Source organism: Lasioglossum baleicum, chromosome 7 (assembly GCF_051020765.1).
Source record: "Lasioglossum baleicum chromosome 7, iyLasBale1, whole genome shotgun sequence".
Classification (NCBI taxonomy): Eukaryota; Metazoa; Arthropoda; class Insecta; order Hymenoptera; family Halictidae; genus Lasioglossum; species Lasioglossum baleicum.
This window is the reverse complement of record NC_134935.1, coordinates 5,109,636-5,132,538: the sequence shown is the minus strand read 5'-3', so window position 1 is coordinate 5,132,538 and position 22,903 is coordinate 5,109,636. Positions and strand designations below refer to the sequence as shown.

At 45.7% G+C, this 22,903-nt stretch overlaps 1 protein-coding gene across 6 annotated transcripts; it reads left to right on the top strand.

Annotated features, from left to right (window-relative positions):
- The first annotated feature begins 2,892 nt into the window (after nucleotides 1–2,892).
- On the top strand, nucleotides 2,893–21,063 carry Chn (zinc finger transcriptional factor charlatan). Of its 6 annotated transcripts, none has more exons than XM_076428123.1 (8): nucleotides 2,893–3,562; nucleotides 9,702–9,863; nucleotides 10,598–10,783; nucleotides 13,527–13,834; nucleotides 14,577–15,148; nucleotides 15,655–15,966; nucleotides 17,652–17,756; nucleotides 18,961–21,063. In XM_076428123.1, exons 2-8 carry the CDS (start codon nucleotides 9,764–9,766, stop codon nucleotides 19,670–19,672), a joined length of 2,295 nt encoding a protein of 764 aa, XP_076284238.1. In that variant the 5' UTR covers nucleotides 2,893–3,562; nucleotides 9,702–9,763; the 3' UTR covers nucleotides 19,673–21,063. The 6 variants fall into 6 exon arrangements, with proteins under 6 accessions (XP_076284238.1, XP_076284237.1, XP_076284240.1 ...); XM_076428122.1 differs by having other exon boundaries at nucleotides 2,893–5,117; XM_076428125.1 differs by having other exon boundaries at nucleotides 2,895–3,034; nucleotides 19,177–21,063.
- The last annotated feature ends 1,840 nt before the right edge of the window (nucleotides 21,064–22,903 follow it).

Sequence of the window (22,903 nt, the reverse complement as noted above, 5' to 3'; positions counted from 1 at the left end):
CGCAGAAACCACGACTGACTCAATGTTTACAGAATCGATGGTGGGGACACATAACAGGTGCCATTTTCGCGAGGTTCCCGGCGCAACAGCACGCGTGTGATCTGCGTGAGAATAATAAGCGATGACGCGAACCACGTGCGACACAGTATGACGTTGATCCCTGACGTAGGCCAGTGTGCTCTTAGTGTTATCGTTTCACGGATTACGATCTTGAAAAATGATATCACGCGACAACTTACGTCGAGCTGTTAATTTTACACGATCGTCGATTCTTTATTTCATCGACGAATACTCGCGATTGAACGTGGTTGATTTTTTCAGGAGAACGTGATCGTCTCAGCATGAACCTTCAATGGTTTAAATGTAACTTACACCGGTTCCGTGACTCTCGAGAATGTCGACCGATCGATCCTCCGAATTCCCTGCGCCCTTCAGTCATCCCGAGAAAATTACACGCGTTCCATAATTTTCCTGCGCGTTTACGCACGCCCGTACGTCACGGTGCGTCATCTTTTACGCGAGACTGGCCGCCCTTTCCGTCCTTAGGGTGTACTCGCCTGATTTATTTATAGCGTGCCACGCGAAACGTTTTCACACAACGCAGACCACGGACCGCGGACACACCGTCTTTTATTCGTCCTTTTGGGAAATTTCTGGCTATTAACATTCAACGCCATTAGCATAGGGGTGGAACGAACAATGGAGCTAAACGTTCCGCTCGTTAGTCAAAGAATAACGTTTGCCGCAACAATGTCAAATATTTCCCGAGAATACGCTCCAACAAATAAGCTGAATTGCTAAATAGAATACAAATGTCCTTTCCTAAAATTCATCCGTGACGAAGTCGATGCTCAAAGGAGTTACTTTCCTATCTTGTATTTCATAATGGGTAGACTGCCGATCTTTATGCATTTATGAAGAAATTGATTGGGTGAAATATAAAACAGTAATAGATTTAAGGACGCTGTAACGTTGTTTTTAATGCAACAAAGTCATCACATGGGATGAAATTAATTTTTACATTCTTTCTACTTCCCACAATTAATGCGGAAGATTTCTATTTTGCATAAAGATCCGCAGTCTAATAATGAGTAAGAGACTTTGATATTCTACAGAACACAGTGGGTTTACGGAATTTATATTATACCCTTCGACTTACCCTTTTCGTAAGGGATGATCGTAAGGGATGATCGCAGCTCCGTGGATAAAACAGACCGAAACCGCCACGAATCGCGGCTGCTGGCACCTAGTTCCCCGGCGTTCAAGCTTACAATGCAGCCACGTGAAAATACCGACGATGATACAACCGCAGAACCTCTGTCCGTCGGCAGGACAGTTACCTGTAGCTTCTCGAATTGCAGGATACACCCACTCGACGCTCCCGTGTTCGTTTCACCCGTAATTCTTACGATCCAGCACAGCGCGAGGAAACAATAAGCGAATTTCTCTATTCCTCAGCATTAAAGTCTTCCATCGGGGAGTATCCGAACGATTCCGGCGAAATTGAATCGCGCATCGACGACAGATTAACTCGCTCGGATCCTCCCCGTTCACCGGAACCGATGAAAAAGGATATTAATAATAGGAATAAAAGGGAAGAGCTACGAGTCGGCAGGATTGAAGCCCGGGAATTTATCGGAGGATCGAATGCGAGGCAATTCTCAGAGTCCGCGAGGTGATTATCGACTCTTCGCCCCAGATATCGAATTCTCCTATAAATAGAAAGCCTTCGAAAACACCTGGCGCGCGAACTTTCAATCCACGACTTCCTTCGCGCGCTCCGTCTTGTCTCCGTTTTTTTACAAGTTCATTACCTGAATTACTCTCGAGAAATTCAGAGGATCAAGAATACTTGCGCTAACTCTTTCGTTAGTAAATCCACGTTACTCGTTTCCTTTGAATTGAGAATTAGAAGTCTACGATAAATACAAATTTTCTTCCTCGTAAACGTAAAATAAATCGTAGTGCTAGGGGTGACTATGCCTCAGTTTCAATCCCTGCACGATAGCCAGCCATCCTGGAAACAAATTCGCTTGAAAATAAGAATAAAAAAAACAATTTTCAGGGGAGTCCAAAAATATTCCAAGAGCCCCAACACCACCGCGATCCTAGGAAGGCTAGAAACATCCGGTGCAGGGTATATCCTGCGCACCCCCGCGCAAGGCAGCGCGGCTCGGTCGAAGAAATATAGCCCGCGGGGCGGGGAGGGGAGGAGGTAGGGGGTCTGTCGGGGCCCGAAACGTTCGAGACCCTTCCGAGGAACGGTTCCTTCGGCAAGGACCTCGAAGTGCCTCGAAGGGCCTCTGTAAATTCTCCTCCCTCCCCTGTCGGTTGGCAGCGAATCCGCCCCTCGGCTGGCAGGCAGGCTGCGTTCGTGAACACGTGCAGGGAGGTTTCGGCTGGCGGTGAATGTGTCGGGGGTATGGGTGTGTGAGTGCGTGTTGCTGTCCGTGTGATACGTGCGTGAAAGAAAGAAGAAGACAGGGTCGGGCGAGAAGCCTACACTACTAGAGCGTGGCAGCGGTCGCACACATGCATCGACGATGCGAGGCGAGGTGAGGCGAGAGAGCACGAACACGCGTGCAGGCATCCGTCGTCGCCGACATCATCCTCGTCGTCGTAGACGTTCCTGCCTGGGATATGCGTGGCGGAGAGACAGGGGGAGGGAGGGAGGCAGGGTGGGAGGGAGGGAGGGAGCGAGAGGGGGAGAGAGGGTCGGGAACAGGCTCGACTGCTCCCCCTAATACTGCAGGATTGAATGGGCGAGGAGGGTGGTATTGGGTTCCCTCACCCCACTCCCACCACCCACACGCCGCTGCTCCAACCCACCCGCACCACCCACTTCTGTCCGCCTGCCACCCCGCCTGCCCACCCACTCGCCACCCGACTGCCGTCGAGGAAACAACCTGCAACCGAACCAGCACAACGTTTTCTCGAACAACGAAATTTCCATCGAGGCTACACCACCGAAGGCCTGGCGGCCGAACCACGTCGTCGCCCGTCCGACCCGTCCGACCCGTCTCAAACGAGAACCGTGAGTACCCAAAAGAGCACAACACACCTCTCTCTCTCTCTCTCTTGTCCACCGTTCCGCGGCGCGATCCGCCACCGTACAATCAGACGACGGATATCATTGTCGTCAGCCCCGAGGACCACTGCGCGCTTCAATTTTTTCCTACTACCGAACGAGGCCCCCCCATAGAGAAGCGTCTCCTTTTCTTCTCCTTCCTCTTTCTGATCCTGGCGGCTGTCCACCTCCTTCGGAGAACTGTCTTCCTCTCGCGTTAGCTGTCACCGAGCGCCGAGTATACTCGTGGCTGCGGTCTACTCTCTTACGGACCTTCGACACTTCCTTCTCCTCTCTTTTCCTTTCCTTCGAGTCGCGCGCGTACCGTGTAAATTCGGAATCGATGGGTGCGAACGACGAAGCGACGGGGGGCGAAACCAGTGAGAATGTGACAGAGTGCGCGTACAATGAGCCCGCGGGGAGGAGAGAATCCGACGACGACGAAGACGACGACGACGGAGGAGAACGCGTGCCGTGTGCATCGCGAGGAATAAAGTTGCGTATCTTCGCATACTCGCTTGCTCTCTCATTGAAAAGCAGAGAGAGAGCGAGAGAGAGAGAGTGAGAGGCAAAAAGTGAGAAAGAGATATAGATAGAGACGTGTCCAAAGGAACGGTGAACGCGCGTATGTACGACGCCGGCTCGCGCGCAAGTGGATCGCGCTGGGACGCGTACGAGCGATGAACGCTCGATATGCCGCGCGTCGCGTGTGCGTGCCTCCTCTCGCTGGTCGAGCCTTCCTCGTCGGCGTCTTCTTCTTCTTCTTCCACCTCCTCCTCCTCCTCCTCCTCCTCCTCCTCTTCTCCGACCGTTTCTTCCTTCTCGGTTTCGTTTCCGCGTGTGTGCGCGCCTACTTTCGCGCGACCGCTGCAAGAGAGTCGCCGGCTCTGGCGAACGGATCGTCTGGACAAGCGAGAAACACGTTCAGCACGAACCGTCCTCCGGAGAAGTATACGGGCCACTCTTCTCTATACATTTCTAAATCTCGCGTGGACGGTGTGCGCGCGCGCGCACCGACCCGCTCGCCGTCCTTGGTTAGTCGGTAATAATTTCCGGATGAATTTGAATGGCACACTGCGCGCGCCTTCTCTCCTCCGATCTCCCACCACCCTTGCTCCCCTACTCTAGCCCCTCCACGCGGTCTCTTCAACTGCTTCTCTCCGATAGTCTCTCTCTGTTTCTCTCCCTCTCTCTATCTCACTCCCCGTTCCCGTCTCTCTTTCTCTTGCCCCTTCGTCGCTTTCTCTTTTTTCTTCTCTCCGTTCCCTCGACACCGTCTGCGTTTATACCTCCCTCTGGCCGACCCACCCGCATCTCCCCTCCAGGCCAACGTGGTTTTCTTCGGAGACAGTGGCTCTCAACTGGCGCAGAAGCCGAACGCCTCTAATGTCCACCCCCTCCGCCCCCATCTGTCGCCTCTGCAGGACGTGTCCTCGATCGCTGGGAGGGGAATATTGATTTATTCCCGAGCCGGTATATGTAGAACCCCTTCCACATACCGAACGTTCTTGCCCACCCCTGGAACACACCAGCCTCTACACACCACCGGCGTGCACGTCGCGCTGCTACGTGTTCGCTGACTAGGGTTGCACGATTTCTCTCTCCCTACGCCCCTGTTCTCGCCCTCTCTCGCTCGCTCCTCCACTTTGTATCTGGCCGTCTTCTTTCTACCTCTATTTGCCCCTTCCCTCTTCCTCTCTCTCCCTCTCTCCCCCCTCTCTCTCTCTCTCTCTCTCTCTCTCGCCATTTTCCACTCACGCGGCAGCCCGATCAATACCAGGCTCCTTCTTCCTCATTCCGGACAGCACCCACCCGAAAACCGTGCGCTACCTCTGCCGCTCGATCGAAATCAATTGGACACCGACGGGGGTGGGATCCAGCTCGATACGTGCTTTTCGGGCTGAATCAACTGGTTGAACGAGGAACTTTTTCTTTCGGATCTTACTGCTTCGTGGCTCCATTGTTCGACCATGACTCCGACATAACGGTTCAGATTGCTGAAAAATCGCCTGCACGGAAGCAGAAATTTTCGGCGCTACGATTCATCCTGGTACTCATCTTTTTGTGTTGCTTACTCTCCGGGATAGTTTATTCGTAATGCTTCCTCGTTGAAGTAGAATCATCTAAACTTTGTTTCAACCGTATATTCATCTCAACCCCTATTCATATTTCTGCAAGGATCATTTATTCAAAATATTTCTTACGAGAACATCGTTTTGTCTTAATTTCTCCCCAATATCGATTTTTACCGCTCTCCAGTGTCCCCGATTAGAGAATACTCGATTTCAACCCCCATTAATATTTCCACAAAGATAAGTTCTTAAAAATCTTGTTACGAAAACTTCGGTGTCTGCGTTTCCCCCCGATATCGATTTTTTACTGTTACCGAGTGTTCTCGATTGTCGAGTATATCATTTCAACCCCTTTTAATATTTTCGCTAAAATAAACCCCTGAAGATTTTCTTTCGAACAAAAATATTGTGTTGACCAAGTTTCACCCCGATATTGATTTTTACTGCCCTCGAGCGTCTTCAATCGGCGGATACTCGACTTCGATCCCTATTAACCCTTAAGTGGTACCGCGTTTACTCTGACTAGAAAGTATTATATTGAGGCCTTCCTGAAATTCTGTAAAAATTTTCCAAGATACCTTTGCACTCCGAGCTATTCTAATTCGAAAACCGAATTTTCTTTTTCCATTTTACATGATTTTCTTATAATAATTTTCTATAGTTTCAGTAGTTTATTAAAATATTAAATACGTTTTACATGATTTTCTTAATTTTATATACTTTCAGTAGTTTATTGAAATATTAAATACGTTTTACATGATTTTCTTAATTTTATATACTTTCAGTAGTTTATTAAAATATTAAATAAGTTCAGTAATTTGTCGAATACAAATTTAACAATGCAACAAACATTTTATTCAGCCACCACTCGAGTGCAAAGGGTTAAGCATGTAATTTAAGACTAAATTTAAAAAGGAACAGTATAGTTCCTCTAAAACACTGCAGAATTAAGTAATATCGACTTTCACCTCCGTATTGATCATTCACTCTCGAATGTCCAGGATTAGCAAATATTATTCTTAGACACGAACACCGCTTCCCCAGAGTAGAAGCTCCTCGGAAGTCCTTTGCTTTATTGAAAGAAAGACGTGAGATACGTCCATGAACAATCTTTTTAGAGACCGCGGGTTCTCTCGTTTAATATCCTTCTGTAAAGACGAAAAGTTATGTCACCCATCTGCGGCTGATATGGCGCTCATAATAGGAACGTCTAGGTTAGATCCCGTATTTGGTAAATCGAAGCCGCTTTCGGGGACGGTTTTTTGTAGGTGGTGGCTATTTCTGTATTGGGGTTGAGGGTAAGAAATCTGTTGTACGCCCGGATGGCTGTGTCGGTTAGAGTCTGGGTTTGTAAACGATGGATCTCAATCCTGAGCCATGTGGTTGGTTTTTTTTCATCCCTCCCTGAACAGTTACTCGAAGGGTTCGCGTTGTTTGGCCGCTGGGGCACGTTGGCAGGGGGATGATTTGCGCTCGGTTATTATTCGTGATCTCCAAAGTTTTGTTATCGATACAACAAATTTCTTAAACATTATCACCGAGAAAACATCTTCTACTAACTACTAGAAGGAAAATGTTGCATTCCAATGGTCCGTCCATTGTAGAATTACGCCATTTGTTTTCTTAACATTACCTTATAAAAATAACAAGGATGTATCGAACCAAATTTTCAGTTGTTTTTTCAATGATATATACTCAAAGAAATAAATTTGTTGAATAATTCCTCGTGCATGCACCTTCGCAATCTCGTAATTTGAGAGACCCTGTGAACCTAGTGATAAAAATTACTCTGAATTTGTGAATTTGTTCGAAAATTAAAGTGACTTCTGACCAACACAGATGTGCAGCGTTTAGTTGTTCATTTGTGAAGCTCTACTCGCAAAGACTCGAAATCGAATAATTCGCGGAAATTCAGCCACGAAGGAAACGAAGGCTCTCTCGTTCGAGTTCTAAGTGAAAATCGATACCCCTTTTCAGCCAGCCTCTACACTGTACCACGCTCGAAAGGCGAAAGATTTTGCGTTCATGAATATTTAACGTTCTGTAACACAATCAGGGTTGAATTTTTCGCTCACTCCTGTTCCACGTAGGACGCGACGGGGGTGAAGAATTAAGATTGCTCGCGCTCGAGTAAATTACAAAGTGACTTTAACCGTCGATCGAGCCGCGCGGGATCCTCGAGGAATATCCGTAACTGTTCCTCGGCCCTTCTTCGTCGCCGTGGTTCCTTTCTAAAGGATATTGCGTCGCCTCAAGTGCTTTCTCAGCATCCCCCATTATTTCCTTCCGGCCTTAAATATCCTTAAGCACTCTCTACACACGGCCGACAAATTTCCCAAGCGAAATTAAAATTAATTAAACACGCGCAACCACGCGATCAGAACGTTTACCAATTCTCTGGCTAACTTACGAACATCTTCACACTTTCGAAATGTATTCCGAGCCTGCACATCGTATTAGGTGGATGCGAAGGTTTTAGTCTTGTTCAATTGTCCATGCATAATGACTAGACAGCGGATCATCATGCGAAATAACAATTTTCTACCCGAATTGCGACAAACTGGAGCGAAATAGAAATTGATTTTCTTCCTTATAATTAGACTGCGGATTTTTATGCATTTATGAAAAAATTAATTGGGTGAAATATACACAAAACAGTGTAATGGATTACTAAAATTCAAGGATATTGTAAAAGTCGTTAAGGAATGAAATCAATTGTTATTTTATTCCTGCTATCCACAATCAACGCAGAATATTTTTATTTTGCATGAAGATCCGCAGTCTACTTACAACTTTTTAAAAATCGCACCTGATATTTTTTTTTGACAAATTGGAAAAATCAGAAACATTTGGAAATATTAAAACTTAAAAAATGTGTTTTCTCTTTTATCTTAAAAACTCGAACATAATAGCATCCTTAAGTTCTTCTGGTTCTCCAGTTTTATATTTGATCTATTCATTTTTGTTACAGCTGCATACAAATCGCAGTCTGGTAATGCGTTACGAAAATATTAGACAATCGGGAGACAGAATGCAGGAAGACATTTTTACAGGGAATATTTGTATGCGAGCTCCTCGCGTCGCGTCGCTCCGATCGAAATGATCTAATCAGTTAATATTACGGTACCATTAGACTTCACGATCGAATTAGAGTGTCTACGAGCCAGAGTTTCCTCGAGGCCGATAAACGATCGTCTCGGAACACGCCCGCCGCGCATAATAATTACATCGCGCCGGTGTACTTGATTTCCGAGGGCCTCTAATTGAAGATCCGTAACGTCGATCGCTGCACCTAAACGCTTCGTAACAACCTGATTCTAATGTCGTCGTGCTACCCCCAGGAGCTCGTTAAAGACCTCGTCACCGAGTTTCGCGTCTCTTTACATGTTCCCGTTGCCTCGACACAGTTTATTACGTCCCCGATCGACTAATTGCCAACTTCAAAATCAATTTCGTACCAATTGTAATTTTTTCAAGATTTTTTCTACACGTCATTCGGTAAACCAATGGTTCTAACTGCTCGAAGAAGGTCGTGTGGTCCAATTTGAAAAAGGCTGAAACATAATTTTCAGGCTCTACGTTTCGAAAGTGTGAGGACTTACAATTAGTAAATTAGCCAAAAAATTTGGAGGTGTGAATAGTTCCGTGTTTTTAATTTCGCTGGGGAATTTGTCGGCTGTGTGTGTAGGGTAGTGTTTAATGATATTTCAGGGCGGAAAAAAATAAAGGGGGATGCCGGGACTTTTCCAAGTATTTTTTATTATAAGGTTCTACGGTATTCTTCTCTTTTTTACAAGTTTCCGTCGCCTCGACACGATTCATTACGATCATTACATTCTTGGCGCAAATGGATTTAAATATGCAGTTCTGCTTCCCACAAGAAGACGATTCACTTGAATGTATTGTATGCGCGCGGTGCAGCTGAATATATAGAAGATAAGAGCAAAGGGGAGAAAAATGAAGTGGGTGAGACGGACGGGAAACTCGCGCACAATATATGTACACTCCGAAATAGTCATCTCTTTTTCGTAGATTATACAGCGCGCAATTCTCTCGTAATCTCGTGGAATATCGTTGAAAAGGGCTACTATTAGCTTTTCCAACGTTCCAAGAACCTTCATCCAATGCGGAGAATTTTTAATTCGCGTGAAAATCGGCGATCTGCAAATTATGACTTTGTGAAGGGTTATTTATCGTGTAGCTCCTGCCATGTGAGCAAAGTAGCCGTCCAAGAGGAAAAGTCGAATGGTTACAGTGTTTCGGGGAAGCGAGGCCGTCCTCGGAAGATTTAATTAAAGTTCGATGACCCAATTACCGTGGCTCCTTTATCGATTCAGCCCCAATTACCCTGGTGAAAGGGTTACATTCTCGAGCAAGCGAAAGGAATACGCGGGAAAGAATTGCCTTGTAGATTTAAGGTCAGCAGGAACGGCGCGGCGGGGAAATGGAATTGCGGGAGGAAGAGGAAGAGGAGGAGGTTTTAGGAGGGTTGGGTTGGGGGGGTTAGTGTTTCGAGGATTATTAGTTGTAACCCGACTTACAGTCTACGACTTCGTGCGCAGGTAGCCGAACGGGCAGGGTTTACTGTCCCAAGGATAGTGGGTGACCGCCCAGGTCTTCAAAAATGGAGGGAAGCGGCACCGGAATTAGCAGGCTCGACTGCTACGAGGATATGTTCAAGGAAATCACCAGGAAACTCTACGGCGAGGATCCTGATCATAGAAGTAAGACATTCCGTTAATTACAAACACTGCCCGTGCCAGAAATTATATAATTGTTCATAATATTTCATTAACATCAGTTTAGAATGTTTCAAATATAAAAGTGACTACGGACTTTTCCAAGATCGTCATTTTATTGCGGATCGTTTTAACGAAACAAGTACTCGTGACGTTATTTTCCTTGTCGAAAGTTTCGCCGACATAGAGGTCGATTATTGGAATTGTTATCCTATTGTGATTTGCATACTAAAGGGTAATATTAATGCATGAAATTTGCAGTTTATAAATGGAGGATATGGTATTAGACTGGAGACAGGAAATTACAGATATTATTGATCGCGATATAGCTTAAAATCGCTTTTATTGAAATCTATGGTAATCGGTGTCTATCTGATTGAAATATATGAGGCGCGTGTGGATAATATGACTATCATACATTTATTTTCGATAATTCATTTTTGTATAAATATTGATTCATTCGCGAAGGGGGCCCTGAACTACTGAATACCTAGTGGAATTTAAAATTGAATAATTCTCTCTTAAATCGGATAATTCGACGGGAGTTTTTTTATTAATATTGATTCATTCGTGAAGGAGACTCTGGAACTATTGAATGTTTACTTTACAATTCGCTTTTAAATCGCAAAATTTGACCGGAGAATTTCGGATCGAGCTGCATGTGGGTTGACATTTGGTCATCGTAGAAAACGAAAATTTACGATTGGTTTTTCGTGCAGCGTCGAGCGTGCAAAACGAATTCGAGACATCGGTGTCGTACAAGAACGACGATGACACCGGAAACGGCACCGACGGAAGCGACGATGTTAACTGGACGTGCGAAGAGGAGCCTCTTAAAGGGACGGATGGAAGCCGTATCGCAGCTTACCATGCTGGAAAAGCGACGTGGAGGTGCTACGAATGCGGTTCGTATCTTTGCCTTATTAAAATCTCTCAAACTCGAACCTCGAATCATTCGAAAACGCTAGAAAAGTGCGTAACTACGCCCGGCTTCCAGTGCAACGCTAAAACTCTTACAAAGTACCATGAACTCCTAAGTCTCTCTCACTTTTGTAATTAAAATTCAAAGTACAGACTATTATTTACATTTGTAAAATTTCGACAAAATTATTTTTGTTGTGTCGTCATCTTGGATGACGCCTAGGTATCTCAACGAACACTATCCAGAAATACAGTTGAACATTTCTGGAGCTTAGGGTGTTTCATTCACGTAGTTAGACTGCAAATTTTCATGCAAAATTGAATTTTTATAGTCGGGACTTGTAGAATCTGATTCTGCATATTAGTAGTATCGGTAGAGGAAAAATAATGATCGAGAAGGAAGGTTTCATTTATTATGGAAACGAGCGGATCGAATACAACACTATCATGAAAAAAGAATAAACGTAGATTCGGTATCGCGCAATTAATCCGGACAGTATTTATTTTGCATAAAAATCCGGAGTCCAATTAGAACTGTATAAAAATCCGAGCGAAACGCTAGCGATCGAAACGAAATATTAAAGATGTAAATGGAGTGCTGAAAGTTTGAACAAAAGCGTTATGCAACCGGTCGCGAACAAATTAAGTAAGTTGGACGGATTAAAATTTCCGGTGAGAAAAGCGTCGTTTCTACAAGTTTTCCTTGGCTGGGGAAGGTTCGTTTAATTACTGCAACACCGTCGAAGGTCAATAGGCAGAAATGGCGAACGTATTCGTCGAAGTAACGGGTCAGCAATCATGAAAGAGACCCTCACGGCCAAATCGACACCGAGTTCAAGTGGTAAACAATAACGAAATGCAGCCGGGCCGGGAGGCACGGTACTTTCCCGAGGACAAAAGGCAGTTTTATTGTCCCCGGTCGGTAATTTTCCAGCGTGTTCTGTGTCATTGAGTCGGCTTAAGGATTCTAGTATCTCGCTCAGGCAAACGGGAAAACTGTCGACTTTCTCATAATGCCTTTTCTACCCCACACCCCTCACGGTCGCGATGAGCTGGCCCGACCCTAAATATCGTTAAGACTTTATTTTATGGACTCGTTATTGCCTCTTCGAGCTTGTGTACGCGTCACGTTCGACGACTCTCGGCGCTGTTAAAGCGAGACTTTCGTTCTGTTACACGGCGAATTTAACCAATTACGCGGCTGAGCGCACCGGTACACGGAATTAATCGAGCTCGCGTAGTACTATACTGCGGGTACTAAGTGAAGGAACCAGCCGGTAAATCGATCGGTGACACTTTCCAGTCGTTTTCAACCCCTGCGATTTGTAAATCGGCTCCAGACAATATCATAATAATCACATCGAACTCACTTATGTACTTTAAAATGATTTTTTTTTTTAATTTTCACTTAAACCACTTTCATAATTACGGGCACAATTAGTGCCTTTACGAAATACTACGTTTTATCTATGAAAAAGGAGCAAAATATGTGTGGGCCTCGACGTCAATGGCTCTCAGACGATAAGAGGTCACTAATGTGTGTTTAATATTTACATAACTGTATTCTCACTCATGTGTACACTATCGTCCAAAAGTATTCCTAGACTTGTTTGGAGTTTCAATTTTCTTTTGTGATCGAACGCCGTGAGCAACATTTGTTAATAGTGTAGGTAAAATTGCTACAACCAAGATGTACACACTACAGCAGTCTTATAAAAAGAACCAATTTTACAGATCTTTATCATTGCACATTAATCGAAGAAATATACTTTTTCATCGAACGTCTTCTTCTTGCAATGAACGTAGTTAATGTTTATTTTGCATAAAGATCTGCAGTCTATTTATCACTCATTTTATTCTTACCCCTGATCTCAGCGAACCGGGTCTAGTTTTTACGACCCAAGTTGGTCAGATATACTCATTTGAGCGAGTCTGAGTCATTTAAGATTGATAAACACGAGATCCGAACAATGCAGTTAGAAGTAGCATGACGCATTAGTCACACAAGCTACAATCGAGTGCCGAAAGTCTGTGCAAAACGGTTTTACGACCAATTACGAACAAATTCGGAAAGAAACTTGGTTTTATTGATATACCTGGGATAACAAATAAAAGATTTATCTTCACACTATCCTGAATCGGCTAGGTATCCGAATACGTATGGACGACAGTGTACACAGTCTTTTTAAACCCTTATGTCTATATACAGATACTAGGACACATTGCAAAATTAATATATAGATTCATATCAACAAATAGATTTCTATTTTCTTGGTCGATTAAAATTCGAGGCATAAAACAATGCATTGAAATTGTGAAGTACGACGAAAGTACTACATTCAGGGTGGTCCGAAAGCCATTAAACCATTTAAAAATCGAACGAACCTTCTGCTTTTCGAAAAACATTCATTTCATTTTGTCAACAAAAATACGTTTCTTCTTTGAAGTAATTTAATAACTTTCGGGCCAACCTGTGCGAAATACAATGTGGTTGAACGTCATAGAAAAATTTAGGGTACCGACATACGAGTTGAATTTGCAAAAGCACTTATCTTTTGCATGTCAGCTTCGAATGAGGAAGCGCGTTAAAAAGAAGACAAAGCTGGAGGAGCCGTCGAGGTAAATAGGGAGAGAAGGAAATTTCGAAGTCGGCACGAGGGGGCGTGATTAGGGGTAGGAGGGTACACGTGCATTTCGAAGGAATTGTCAAACCCCATTGTCCGACAGGCGACGTGATGGGAGGAGGCCCCCGCGATGTGGCCGAGCATTTCATGGAGCTTCATTCCTCGAGGATCCTCGCTGACGACAGTAGGAACAGGCATCATTCGCCGCGCAAGGACTACCTGCAGTCGGACCTGAAGATCGAGGAGGTGATCTCGTACCTGGAGAGGCTACGGGAGCGGGCTGAACGAGTAGCGCCTCCATCGAGAAGGACTCAGGAGACGCAAACAGTACCTGCAGCCTTGTTGCCGGTCACCTCCACGTTTCTGCTACAGGAATTACCTTCCTCCCCTGCGCCGCAACACCTTCATCAGGTAGGTCTTCATAATTCCTAGATCCGTCCGCGAGAACTTGAAGATTTCGGTCACATGTTACTGTCATTAGACTGCGGATTTTCTAGATTCAAAAATCCTCTAACTTTGTTCTCAATTTATTAAATCTACCGTCGGTTGTGTGTGTGCTGTTGGCGGAAGATATTTTTATTTTGCATAAAAATCCGCAATCTAATAGGTACGAGGCTGGAAGATGATTGGGCGAAAGGAATCAGAATAAGGACCACTTATCTGAAATCACAGTTTATTCTACGGACGCGTCCCGTTTGTATACGGCATACGGAATACGGTATCCGGGAGAGGTCGGCTCGTACTAAATGTTTTGGCGATATTCGGCGCTCAGCTGTGTTGACAACCGGGTCGGCGTAACCGTTGCGCCTCGCGATGTGATAAAAGCAAACATTCGCGAATCTTACGTGTTCAAAATTGATCGTAGTGGCTATAATATTGTTTCCCGTACGTAGTGGTCGACAGTGCTTAACGACTCTAAAAGTGAAGTGTGGACGATGTCTTCCATCTTTCTCTGAGAAAGAGTGTTACCTAGAAGTTCACAATAATTGTAAAGATTACGATCGTTCAAGTACCCTCGAACCACTCTCACATGATCACTGGACTGCGATTTCATGCAGCTCGTGAGCAATCATTTGCCCGAACTTGATGTACTGCTTGCGACTCTGTCAGTTTTGAAAAATTACTTTATTCATGATAACGAACAATTTTGCAGACGACAACGACAATGCCGACGTCCGCCACAGTGTCCGCCAGCGGGAAAAGGTACACCTGTCCCTACTGTCCCTACGGAACAGATCGTCGGGACCTGTACACTCGCCACGAGAACATCCATCGCGAGGAGAAACCGTTTCACTGCTACATCTGCTACAAACCGTTCAACCGTGCGGACCACGTGAAGAAACACTTCCTAAGAATGCACCGGGAACACGGTTACGAGCTGTCCAGGATACGCAGACCCGCTGGGTCCAGCGCGCCCAAGCCTCTTCAGCAAGATTCAACCGCCGGGAACACCGGAAACGGAAACACGAACGGCCAGCAACAACAGCAACAGCACGCGAACTACTCGACCGGGTTTAACAATAACAAGAGTTACCAGTTGCAGCCGAATCCTGGAAACGGCACCACCACGACCACCGCGAGCATCTATCAGGCGACTTCGATGCCTGCACCTAGCATTATGCAACCGGACGCGACCAACTGCACTTCTGGTAGAAGGGTGCAGAACGGAGGGTGCAATTCCAAGAGCCATCTCAAGGGAGGCTCGAAAGGCGCCCAGGAACGAAGGTAGCGAGCGGGTTATTCGAGTGAACTCCTTTAAAGACACCGATAAACAGACTGTGGATTTTTATGCATTTATGAAGAAATTAGCTGGATGAAATGTAAAACAGTAGAAGACAGATAGCAATGTTGTTTTTAAGACCCCGTTCAGACACGGCGGAATCCGCGCGTTTTCGATCGCGCGGACCTTATTTACTTTAGCGTATATGGATTCGTTCACACGCATCCGCGCGTTTTCGATCGCGCGGACCTTATTTACTTTAGCGTATATGGATTCGTTCACACGCATCCGCGCGGTCGAACAATGAAAAACAAAAATCGCGCGGTTTCCGCCGTGAACGGGCCCTAATGCAACTAAATCATTAAGGGATGAAATCAATTTTTATTTTAATCCTGCTTCCCTCGTAGTGGACGCAGGACATTTTTATTTCGCATAAAGATCCGCATTGAAACGTTACAAAACGTTCAAAACATCCAGAAATAACATTCGACTAACCAATCGAAATTTTCAGGTACACCTGCTGCTACTGTTCGTGGAGCGGCGTAGACAACTGGTGTCTGAAACGGCATTTGAACACGCACCTGAAGCCGTTCGCTTGCACCCTCTGCGAGTACAAAGCTGCACGCGCCGAACGTCTGGCAACGCATGTATTGAAGGTGCACAACAGGCGGCAGTGTTCGAGGTGCTCGTTCCTAGGCGAGGATGCAGCACAGTTGCAGATGCACCAACTGCATGTACATCGTGTTAGCAGCGCGAACGCACCTGCAACCTCCACGGCGCAGGCCGCACCACCGCCTAATAATCGCCATCAGCAACCCTTGCAGTAAGAATGCGTTCAATTGCTCCACTCCGGGTTGCAACAATTTCATTCCGACACGCGTTCGCTGTCACAGTCTGTCTCGCTGTCTACTGAATTCATTCTATGGCAAGAAATTGGCCTGATTGTACGGCTAAAATGAATATTTCGCTGCGTGTTACGACCCTAAATAGCGAAATGTATAATTTCACTACTTTCTGACGGTGATAGCGAACGTGTTAAACGTTCTAGCTTTTGAACGATCTAAAATGGTCGCAGGTACTGTTCGAAAATGTCTATTCATTTTTCTGGTGAGGAAATTATTTTTTACTGGAGACCCCCCCCCCCCCCGATACGCGAAGTGTACTCACATTGTACAATGTGCATACTATTTTTCAGTGTTTTACAATTGAAATCGTAGGGGGTTGAATCCGGTAGAAATCTCCTTAGAAGCGACACTCGAAGTGTTAGCAATGTACAATAAAGACACGAATATTCTGTCGAAGGTGGATCGATGTGAAATTTATCCGAACGACGCGCAAGGGTTAAACGAGCGTGACGCGCCGCAGGCGTGATCCGTCTTCGCCGATCGCTCGGAAAACGCGATCGAGCGACGGGAAGCAACGCCGGATCGGATCGACGCGACGACGCGTGGGAACGAAACTCGTCGGACTCTCCCCCGTGTGTTTCTCTGGTGTGCTCCGTTAATTGAAGTCTGATCGAACGGCTTCGGTCGGTCGTTGTAAATTTCGTCGGCGGGAGGGGCCATGTTTAGTTTGTCGCTCGCGTGGTTTCCGGCGGCGCGGTGTGGCAGATTCATTAAAACGATTTAATCGGAAGCCGATCACACCGACTAATCCCGGTCGTTACTTTTTCGGTCGAGTCCGCCGGGCAAACATGTGTAACGAGCGGTCGCCAGATTTAAACTTCAATCGGGCACCGAAACACGCGTGTTTCTCTTTCTCGTTAGCCACCCTCCCCCCAACCGTCGCGCGCACCCTTTAAACAGAATTATTTCTGCTGGACAAATTTACCGACGAACCTGATGAGGCCTTTCGTCCGACAAAGAACCGCTGCGAGTCGATAGATTGATTCCCCCGCTGCACGGAGGATTAGAAACTTTGTCCCGATTTGTCGACTGGCAGTTTCGATTTTCGGGAATACGAAGCTCGAGTGTATATTTCTTTTTATTCGGTGAATGGGAGCGCAGGCGTTCCATTTTATTATACGAGTTAAGCTCAGATTAGTGTATTCATTTGCTTTATAAAACAAAGTGGTGTTCTGAAGAACGACATGTTGTAGTTGAGATAAGGAAAAGATGTGTTCAGTATGAATTTGTTTGATGATATTCTAGAATAATTATATTTTTACCATTGAATGTGGAAATTATTTAATATTTTATTCTGCTTAGCATTATTGGCACTGTCGCTTCTTTGAAAAGTAGGTTTAAAATAGGTAAAAATAGGTAAAGTAGGTAAATAATATTCTGAATTGGATAAAATGTCTCGGTTTCGGAGTGAAAATGAATAGAATAAATTTCGAGTCTAAAGGGTTGAAACTTTAACGAAGTTTTGATGTTTGGTTGTGGAAAATGGTCGCGCGGTTTCGCGAAATCGGCGACAGTTTTTCGCAGAATTGTTGATCACCGTAGTGTTGTGGACCGTGGTTAATAAACGAGGGTCCTTATTTATCGAGAATTATGAAATTTACAGTCCCGCGGGAGGAGGTCGGCCGCCACCTGGTCCACCAGTTTTTCCCGCACCAGCACCGGCCATCGCACCTGCTACCACCGTGATACCACCGACAACGATACTCGGGTGAGCATCTCCCTGTGCCATGTCGTTCATGCTATTTTTCTGCTTTCATTTTATCCACCCTGCAACTCATATTTCTGCGGTGACGTCAGTATCTCTTGTCATTAACCCCTTGCCTTGTTGCATCGTATTAGCGAGAGTTCTTTCTATACATTTAATCATACATGATATGAAATACTTATACATGATTATTAATTATACACAAGTGCCACGTAGACATTATAATTTTAATCTGTTGAAAATAATGCACCAGTATTTTCAAAGTCTTTCGAGGTTTAGAGAATGTCACTCTCGCTTATACATGTTGAATTAATAGACGTGAAGCAACATTAGGCTAGTTCCAAAATAAATCGGAAGACAAGGGGTTAATAAATACGGTCTAGAGTTTTTACTCCATTTTTCGTTAACAGCAGAGAATAATCGATAGACCTCTAAAACGGTCATTAGTAAAGCAAATTCGTTTATTATCATTGACATGGATCTAAGTTGCGAGTGTGACTATTACGCTTTTTTTCAAAATGTGTTTATTCTGAAGTGATGGTTAAAAGAAAGAGATTAAATCATTAGTAAAAACGTTTTTCTTTGTGCAAAGTGGTGTCTGCAATACCTGAAAGTAAAACTGGAAACATATCAATGATATCTACCGAAATATATCACATTTTATAGTGAACCGTACCTGAGCATATACAAATGTTGTATGTGCAACAACTTTCTTTTGGCCGTCACAATATAGTGATTTATCTCGCTGGGTCAAGATGTTCAGCGACAGGTCGCAAAAAAAAGTCAACAACAGTTTTCACCGTTTTACATTCTAGTCATATTTGTCACGAATGCATAAAATCGGTAAACGTGCAACCATTTGTAAACGTAATAATAACATAGTCATTGCGACCCGTCGCTGAAGTCCCGCTCCACCCCGCTCCCTTCCAATTTTCTGTTACGTTGCAGCGTCATTTTTTGGTTGACCGTTCCTTTCCGTTCGCGTGTGCACGCTTCGTTTGTTTGCTTTCGGTGTTCGTGGCAGGACGATCTCCGGTCTCGTCCGGCGTAGTCCTAGCTCCCACCATTTTGTTGTATCACGTGTTGTATTTCTCTCTTTTCTCTGTCTCTATCTCGAAGAGCGTGTACCCGTGTCGGCGGGTCGCGCGTTCATTGGTAGAAAAATGACGCGAACGTAACTTATGGAACAGTGCCGCGGTGGTTGCAGCCACGAGATGGTAAACTCCCCTGCAACTGCAGCGACAATGGCGTACCCGACATTGGAAGAGAAGAGGCGGTCGAGCGGTGACGACCGTTGCGATCTGACAGGCGACGAATCCGACGAGTTCGACGACACTTCTGAAAGACCTGCCAACCCGGCGGGTCGCAGCGTTGGACCAGCCGCGGGTACCTCTACTATACTAAACCGTGATTTTGCGTGCAGCTACCGAGCGGTTCCCGAGGCAAGCGAGGCAAGCGAGACAAGATCAACCACTAGGGGGCCGTCCGAATGTCCTTGGGCGGGTCAGAAGCCGAGCGAGAGGCGGTCCAGGAAGCAGAGCCAGCCTAGGAAGGTGACATGGAACCAGGAGTTCGAGGAGGACGACCTGACGGTTCCGGATCACAAGAGCCAGGACAGAAGGCAGCAGGAAGATCCCAAGAAGATCATCAGACTTCCCGAGCTGAAGAACAGGTACCAGCGCCGACTAGCTGGCCCGAGACTTCTTAAGTGCAGGCTCTGTCCTCAAGACTCGTACGCCAGAGGATTCATCTGCCGACCATACCACACCAAGGCTTCATTGGTGCTCCACAAGCTATGGCGGCACGGTATGCCCAACAAGTGTCCTAAGATCTGCTTGCTCAAGGACCGACCTCAGGTCTCGTCCATCACGCTGAAGGCCACAGTCTTCACCAATCCCGGATACGGTTACCACAGATAACACGCGGTGTTCTGGAGGACGTAGCAATGGGCGACCAAGCCGGTGGACGTTGGAACGCTTCTGGACATCGTCGATCTCTGACCAGTTGCTCTCCTTTTACTCGCGTTACGTCAGCTTCTTGACGTCCACCGACTTCGGTCGTTGTTGTTTTTTTTTTGGATTCAGGGTATTCGATGGGATGTCCCAGTGCATCGCGGGGGACTTCTCTCAAAGTGATATCGTTACGCGGATGGGGGGGCAAACGCTCACGGGGACTTTGGTGTGTCTGGCTTATCTAGTGTCTAGAAGGAATGTGATTTCCGAGAGAAGCTTTCAGCAGAAGGCCGAGCTCTTTCGTGCAGGTGTTTTTTCGGACCTCCCGGGTTTGAACCCGAGGAGCATCTCAGTGATAGGAGGAACGTTCCGTCGGAGCCAACGAAACGGTAGATAGAAACGAATTTCATCGATGTTGAGAGCCGCGGCAGGATTAGGGCCGCGATCAGCAGCGAACAGGAGAACGTAACTTTAAACGGGTAGACCGTTTCCAGGATTGCAAGTGAGCGGGATGCGCGTTTTCGGTAGTCAAAAACGCTAGGTAAAAGATCAATCGAGGCCGCGATCGTCCTCAAAAGTCCTATTTCTACGTTTACGAGACGTACTTTGCATTATGCTCGTAACTTATGTCTCGTAATCGTAAAAATAGGGCTTTTCATCTTTTATCTAGCGCTTTTGACTCCCTTTGCGTTATTGAGAAATGAGAAGCACATCCCGGACCCTTGCAATCCTGGAAACGCGAGTCTACGCCGAGGATACGGCAGAGACAGTTAGGATAAGGATGAAACTAATCGAAAGTACCTTGACAAGCGGTTTCCTTGCGAACTCCCGATCACAATGTAGGTCCTATTAACGATTAAGAAGAGGAGCGCGGAGCTAGGCGCGACCCGACCATATTTTCATGTATAGAACGCGTGCTGACCGACAAAACACACCCATCGATCGGTGCATCGTGCATTTTTGTCCATCGTCCAGCCATAAACCGAGCGATCAAACCATCGTTCGCCTAACTACGGACTTCGACGTTCGTGGTTCTCGAACGCGCAACGATCACGAGCAAAGTCGCGAACGCTTTCTCGGCCGGGCAAGCATGATTTTTATATTAAGGGATATTTGTACAAAAACCACTATCTTGTTTACGTTATTATATGAAATATATTATATCTATTGTACTTAAGCAGACCACGCGAGCCACTCGGAGCACGTCGAGTTTCAGAGACCCAGGGACTCTCTGGGACTCTGGCGGTTTCCGGTCTTACATTTCGTTCGACCTTTCCTTCGTTCGAGACACTTTCGTTCCATTGTTCGGTATTTGTGAGTCTGTGTTCGACGTTATTAAATGATAGTTTTATATCTAGCGTTGAGTCGTACGTTCATTCACCTCTATCTAGTCTAGTCTGTTTTCGCATGATTTGTTCGAGTCTCTTCTACGTCGTCCACAATTGTTTCTTCGATTCGTTCTTCACGAAGGCAACCAGAGTTACAGCGGCGCAACGTTGTAGCTAATCTTCAGGGGCCTCCCGGAACGCTGTCGAACGCAGCACAAATTTCTTTTCCAGAGAACGCCTGAGGCACGCAACCACAGTTTGTAGCATCCTTGTAGCCTATCTTCAGGGGTCTAAGTATCCATGGAACGCTGTCGAACGCAACATCGTTCCCGTGCGTACCGAAGCCGAGCTCGTCTAAAAAGTCTAGATGCGCCGTTTTGAAATTCATCTCCTAAATTATGGAATATCGGCCGCGGAACGGGAACGTTACGAGAACGCTCGTAACTCGCGGCCCGGTTGAATATATGTATGAATCCGTCGGCCGTGTCACCTTTATCACGTCGGAACTTTGCGCGGCCAGCGCCATCGCGCATTCAAAAAAACGACGGTCCAACATTTTTGGAGCTGTCACGGCTACAATCGTCCGAAACGGCGTGGCGGTTCGTTGTAAACGCGGAAGGCAAAAACAATTTAGAACGAAATTACATTGTTTAACAGGTGAAAATACAACGGCCGTGGGAAACATTCCCCGGCGAACATTTTTCTTGCGTAATTTTCGAACGGCCCGCGATATTTCAAACGGTGACCAACGAATGTTCTCGTAGCGACCGTATTTCTCATATTTATGGAGAAAAATAGAGCTTTTTATTTCGATTTCATTCAAGTAGAAACGCACTTCGACACGAAACGATGTTATGACAATTTATTCGGCACATTTGTACGCGCGAATAATTTTTAGTGATTTTTCGTCGTAATCTGCCTCGCACGGGGAGAGGCTGCAGCAATCACGTTTTTATATAAACATTGTCAAAAGCTTTCGACCGTTCATCCTTTATCATTGGATTTCCTCAATTCTCTCTGGACGTTAAGAGTCATTTGCTTCCATTTATTAAAACGAATTATGCGATTAAGCTGCGAGCTCTTCTGCGGTGACATATTTTTCGAAAACAGTTTGTGCAGGTGGAGTTCAACAAGAAATCTTCTCCATTCAAACAGAACCTCTTTTCCGTTTAACTATTTCTTGAAAAATATTGAAACGTTGACAAACAATAACCAACTTTTTATTTTAAATATTAAATGTGTACGTTGCGAAATAAATATCTCGGACAACACGTAGCACTAACAAGAGCAGATTGTTCACGCTGTCAACGTGGATTTTTTAGAACAAACCATTTACTGAAATTGTCCCTTCCAAATCACACTGATTCTTCGCCGATCTGTAACGAGACCAACAAGACAATATCATAGGAACGTCTCGTGGCGGCGCTGTACAAAAATCGCCCGAAGCCAGTCGATTTTCTCGATGGATTTCCGGTTCCGGATTTGTCCCATGCGTTGGAACGTGTGTCCTCATCGATGGTAAATGACTTGTGCAGAAATGGACTCGTGCTCCGAGAGTTCGATGGAGTTGCATCCGAGCGACGAGCGCACCGAAAAGCCGAAAGATCGAAGCGGAAGTGTACGGACCCTGGCAAATTCCGGTCTATCGGGCCGGCAGATGACCGAGACGAAACAGGTTAGCAAAAAAGAAAGAGTGAGGAGGGAAATTGTGATGTGGAATTTCCGGTCGATAGCGATCGCGTGACAGCGTTCGCATCGGTCGGATTATTTTAATGTCATCGGCCCCTACAGTCCGCACGCTGCTGGTTTATTTATTTATCCGTACGCGAGATTACCGTCGTTAGAAAAATTAATAATACAACGCGGAGTG